The sequence below is a fragment of the Cimex lectularius genome, unplaced genomic scaffold (genome assembly GCF_000648675.2).
Source record: "Cimex lectularius strain Harlan isolate CLEC.00 unplaced genomic scaffold, Clec_2.1 scaffold396, whole genome shotgun sequence".
NCBI lineage: Eukaryota > Metazoa > Arthropoda > Insecta > Hemiptera > Cimicidae > Cimex > Cimex lectularius.
In genome coordinates, this window is record NW_019394208.1 from 179,848 (window position 1) to 186,099 (window position 6,252).

Below are 6,252 nucleotides of genomic sequence, written 5' to 3' on the forward strand. Positions count from 1 at the left end.
TGGGGACCGCGGTAGCCGAGTGGTTAGCATGAGAGACTCTTACGCTGCGGTCGTGGGTTCGATTCCCACCGTCGCCTCTGGCCCTTTTTTCACAATAACCCCCCCCAAATTGTCACATGGCTAATACGCATAGTTCATAACGAAAAAAAAAAAAGATTATGTTATTTTATAAGTAAAATATAATAACATTGATCTCTAAAAGAATAATTGAAAATTCAATTCACTAAAAAATATAATTTCTTCAATAAATATGTATAATGCTTATGCAATAGAAAAGTGTATGCAAATCTCTGGACCCATCTGATCCATCATAGTGTTAAACTCTTTACTTTAAGCTGTCAATATTGTATGTTCTTTGGGTTTCTTGATTAATTCAACAAAATTTTCAAATGCCCCTTTTTTTCTTTTTAGAGTGACTATAATGTTTTTACTTACGGCTAGCCATTGGGTTAATTTTTGAAACAAATGCTAAGATTTTTATTTACATGAATTATTTGCCTTTAGGAAAGTGAGGCGTCAGTTGACTGGAATTCAGTTGAGAAGAGCGGCCAGGAAACCATGGAGGAAGTTGTCAGCAAAAGGCATGGAAGATATGGTGGTTGTACTAGAATGACAGAGCGAAATGTGGCGGGAATCCATGCGCCCGCCACATTGAAAAGCAGAAGAAATGAAGAATTGAGTGGATGGAAGAATTTAATTTTGGTGTCGTATAATTTGTAAATATATGTTCCATTTTTATTTATATTTAACTGTAAGTAGGAAAATAGGAGCAGTTTGAAAAAAGTACTTTGATAACCTTTGTATTGACTGTTGTATTTTTTAACATTTGTACTGACTGTTGTATTTTTTATTTATCCTTTCTTCCTTTGCTTTTCTTTTTTTTTCTATTTTGTGAAGTTTTTTTATTATATTCTATAATCTAATCTGTACATTGAAGTCTGAATTAATCGGATATAGTAAATTAAACTATCCATGATTTGTTATTTTTAAAAAAAACTTGATTGGTTATGCCTATATAAAGACAAAGATGAATGCCGGAACTGCCACCAGTATATAGCAATTGTTCGAATGAATTGTGACAGGTCATAAATATGTTATACAACAGCTATAATGCCTCATTATTTTCTTCTGTGAAGACTGGCATATACAATGTATAATTGTAATACATTTCCTCTTTTTTGCAAGAGGCTAATTCACATTTTTTGGCCTTCGAATAGTTTGGTATAAAGGATTAAAGGCATTACTGGATAGTTAACGATCGGTTCGGAAAATTTACATTTTTACCTAAGTGAAATGTGTAATGTATATTCATTTTATTTCGAATTTTGATAAATGTTAGATCTACATTTATGTGGTACTGAGCAACATATATACCCAATATCGCTTTTTATATAATGGTAAATTTCATTATTAACTAGTAAAATTTGTCTTTAAATTTAAAAGTAATGCCTTTTGGTCTCTTTTTTTAGTACAAATGTGATTTTTATAGTTTATTTTAGTAATTATATCTGTAGAAATTTAATAGCTCACTGTTTGTGTATATCTTTAGGCAAATCGGTAAATTAATTTATTAATTTCCCTACTGTATATCATGTACAAAATTATTAATTTAAAAAAAGCCCGGGAAAACGTGATATTGTACAAAATGTGTGCCTAAAATTCAGCTTGTTGTAATCAAAAATTATTTGATACTTAACGAGACATTATTTATAAAACTGGTCTTTCTCTCTGCATGTCCAAATCTGCTAGGTCATTCTTCATTTTTTTCCAGTGTTGCATTTTATTTCTTCAGTGTATTGTCTGTAATGTTTTTTCAAATATCCTTGGTGTTCAATCTAATAGCATTAAATATAGTGTAAGATAAAAAAAAAAAAAAAAAAATACCCATTGTAAGTTTGTACATAGGTATCATTTTTCTAATTTATTTTTTAACCTTAGCTAAATTCTTGGGTAGAACATAAAAAAATTGACAAGTACATTAAGTTGATTTTTTTTTTCTTCAGCATTTATAATTGTCATTAATTGTGACTATTAAATTTTTTTCATTTGTTTAGACCAATTGCATCATTCCCAGGATATAAATTACGTTGAGGTTTAGGTATTTTCAACTTATTAGCTTCTTTTTAATTTTAATTAAACAAAGTTTATGTTGTTTGTATTGTTTTTATTACATCGCTTGCTTGTCAGAAATGATTGTCTTAATAAGTAATGAAAACAAGGTTGTGTTGATAAACAGATGATTAGATAAGAACTTAGCACTAAAGATGTATTTATGTTTGTTATTTTTTAATTCTGAAGAAATGGAAATAAGAGTAAATCACTTCTTTTTTTATTGATTTAATTATGTGTTTATAAGTCCTAAGTATCAATAAAATTATTATTATTCTTATTAGGAGTTTTTAATAACAAGGTTGTTACATTGTTTCTCTTTATGAAAAATGCAGACAGGCTTTAGTATGTAAAACTGGTTTACAAGAACAGCCTACCATTTAACACCTCTTAATTGTTTTGAAATGACTTCTTAATTTTTTTCCCCAACATAGGTTATTTTGCAAAATTTAAATGTTTTGTAATATAAAAATTATTATTAACTATCAAAAAGTAAAATATCAAATATTTTTTATCTATGTTTTATAAGTGGTAGTTCTTTTTTTTTTTAAATATACTGAAATTATTATTTTTCTGTAATAGATATATCATTTTGCTTTTGCAAAATTGGGGTGCTTCATTCATTATTTATTGTATTTATTTATTTATTTCGCTTTGTTGGTCAAATTATCAAAATAAACAACACTTTTTGAACTTCTACGTTTAATTACATCACATTGATATATTAAAGATATTTTTGATTCAAGGTGAGCTTTAATATACAATATAAAAATCTTAAATTGTTTCATCCTGTTCGGGTGTATGCACAGTGAACAGTTGTAATTTGATATTATCATCTCAGTGTGCCTGTCTTCACCAGCGCCTCGGCGTTTTTGTGAGGATAGGCAGACCAAGATGAACGGTAAGTATCGAATTACACAGTGTTGGGGAGGGGGTTCCATTGAACGGAGTGTGCAAATTTGCATTTATAATATAATCAGCGATATAATGGTGCAATAAAATTCTTGAACTTTTATAAGGGATCAAAACAACAAAAATGTACACACTTGGCGATAAAATCACATGTTGACAAAAAATGCTTAAGTGTTGGGATTTTTTTGTTTGTTTAAACTTTCAATTCCGCCACTGTTTACTTTTCCTCTTTTAACTTAGAAGAAAATTTATTACATTTCAAAATTTGGCATTGATGTTTTAACGTCTAACATTTTGGTCATTTGTAGAAATTTCCATGAAAAGTATATTGGTAACATTTGTAAGAATTGACATTTTAAAATGAAAGATTGTATTTTATATTCAGTTGTAAACATAGTAATTGTTTACAGTAGGGATTTTGAAAGAATGAAAGAGATTTACTAGGTTTATTTCATTGAATAGTTTTTCTATTTTGAATAAATTGTTGATGCCAGTGAAAACCGATATTTTCCGTTTTACTATATGTAACCAATGCAATAATCAGAATGTGATAGTTTTTTGATAGTGTATTATATTCACTGCAATAAGTTGTAATTTCTATGTCATTTTGGGCAATGACCCTTTTTTTAAACCAGTATGACGCATATGTATATAATACTAATAAATTATGAAAATGAAGCATTTCTTGATAATGATTCTTTACACAGTTGTTTTAAAAAATTGACATTTTAGTAAGTTTTGTTTTAAAAATATGTAACTTTACTTCAAATTTTATTAAAATATTTTGATATTTTTTTAACATGTAGATTCATTTTTACCTACATTAGTATGTATTTATCACATCTTAATTGTATGCAAGAAGTGTAAAATGAATGTTTCCCTTGATTTCAATAGTTCTAGTGCTGGCTAGTGATTTTTCGAGATGTTTGAAAACAAAAATTTCACTCAAGCAACAAATTGTTTCTATGTTTGATAGCTTTTGAAGAAGTACATTTTCATTACTTTCAATGTGTAGTGTTTTCTCGTTTTAATAAGCAATTTCTTCTATGAGTAGTGAACCTTTTTGTAAGAGGTTTGTGTAACATTGATCCACTTTTATTAACTGTGATTTATGTTATAGCTCATTGTAAGAAAAAATAATTAAAGAAGTGACTCTTTAAATGTGCTAACTGTTTCATTTTATATGTCAATTAATTTATCCATCCACTCAATTTTTATTTTACAGTTTTTATTACTTGGGACGATGAAGTAGGCAATATTTTCGTTTTTCTGTTTTAGTAGTACAACAAAAAAAACCCTTTATGTTGACATAAATTTGATGTGCTGCACTTAGTACAAATTTTGAGGAAATAAAATGGAAAATCATCGAAATAATTGTGTCTATATACCGCTGGTTGGTTATTTGCAAATTGTGAACAGACTGACTTTTGGATTGATAAAATGTTAATTCTGTTTTTTATTATAAGAGATGTGCTTTAAATTGATATTCACTATTTGTAATATAATGGTTTTTTTTTGTTAATTTTAATTTGTAAGTGTTTGGTTTGGAAATCTCTAGCACAAATTGTACAAATATATTAGTTGTGCGTTATGTGGTTTCAAAACGTACTTATATATATATATGCTTCAAATTATGTATGTATATATAACAATTTTAATTGCACATCTGCCAAGCACAAATTGTAAATTTATAACAAAAATACGTAATCATTTTTAAGAATATATAAATATTGTTAATGTATGGTGCTCACTTGAGTATTTTCTACTGTAATGTACATTTTTGGCAGTGTTTAATACTGTTGGCGAATATAAAATTTTGTGCCCAACATTTTTTTATTATTCTGTAAATTATAATTTTCCTATGAGTATTTTGTCTAACTCAGCCCTGAAGAATGTTATGTCTTTCAGAAAAAAAAATAAAACTTTCTTAAGTTAAATGTGTAAGGATGTGCGATGATCATTCTAAGTATTATATTACACAAATTTTTGTATGTGTGAACCATTCTTTTGGACATACTTCCCTTCACAACTAAGCTTCAAAATTGATTGATTATTGATTTATATATGCTCAAATCTGCAACACATGTACAGAGTTGAGCCAAACATTTCTTGCAACTCACAGGCAATTCCTGCTTTTGTGTAACTGACAATAAATAACCGACAAGCCTCAAGAGACACACCTCGGATGTTGGCATTCCAGCCAATGAGGTTGGGTTCCAGGGGCTACCAACAGTTAGTTCATTTGACCCATTCCCTGTTTACATTTTTTTCACTCAGGTGGAGTACTTCTTGATGTCCATGTTTGTCGGATATGAACTCAACACATTTTTTTTATTCTTCACACTATTGTGAGAGGTTTGCTTGCCGTCTAAGCTCAGACAATAGTTCAATTGACAACACAGAGGAAAGGCAGGCCAAAATGATCGGTAATGACTAAATTACAATTTTTGATTCCAAGGATTTTTTGTTTATGTTCTGTTTGTACATTTACAGGTTTTCAAGTGTATCCATATTTTAATTCATGTAGTTTTTTAAACTTGATATCTTCCTGTGGTCTGCAGGGTGAATGACCAATATATTATATATCATCACATATACCCACAAATTACATCAAATCTAATTTATGGCAGATGGGGTACTCAATATTCCATTCCTGGCCCTCGCACACTAATAAATACAATCAATCTCAATAAACTGAAAGAAACACAAAATGATAGGAACCCATTATCCCATTATGAGAATTATGCTGGAGCATGACAGTGTGGGCGGTCTCTTGGGTCTTCTGTTCCTATTTTTAGAGGAAACAAAACCATTTTACTCTATATAGTACTTTATATATANCATAAATGCTACATGCTCTCTACATGGTGCCAAGGAATGGCACCCTTCAATTAAGTGGAACACAACAAGCATCCTTCTCTGAATGCGAGCTTTGGCCCAAAAGTAAGTGTCTGTTGGTCAACCTTGCATGGCCTATCCTTAATCAGGTTAAGGATAGTGGATAAGGATGGGGGGGGGGCATAAGACCAATTCTGACTTCCATGCAGTGCACCCTGGCAAACACCTCAATGCTGCCAGCACCCCACAGGGAGAGAGCTGGTGCATCGAGGAAGGTTAAAAGGGTCCAATGACGACCCTAATCCAAGTTGTAATGTGAACCGTGATGAAGAATAAATGACATGATGAGGTAATAAAAAATAGTATCTGACATGGAGCTTTCAGAGAACCAGC

General features: G+C 30.0%; 1 protein-coding gene across 2 annotated transcripts in view; it reads left to right on the forward strand.

Moving 5' to 3' along the window:
• LOC106672015 (metastasis-associated protein MTA3) overlaps positions 1–4,847 on the forward strand; it is a 39,714-nt gene extending 34,867 nt beyond the window's left edge. For both annotated transcript variants that reach the window (XM_024230180.1, XM_014403070.2), the window contains exon 19: positions 505–4,847. In XM_024230180.1, the coding sequence (XP_024085948.1) occupies positions 505–613 (109 nt within the window). In that variant the 3' untranslated portion in view covers positions 614–4,847. The remainder of the gene's footprint in view (positions 1–504) is intronic.
• Positions 4,848–6,252: the final 1,405 nt, after the last annotated feature.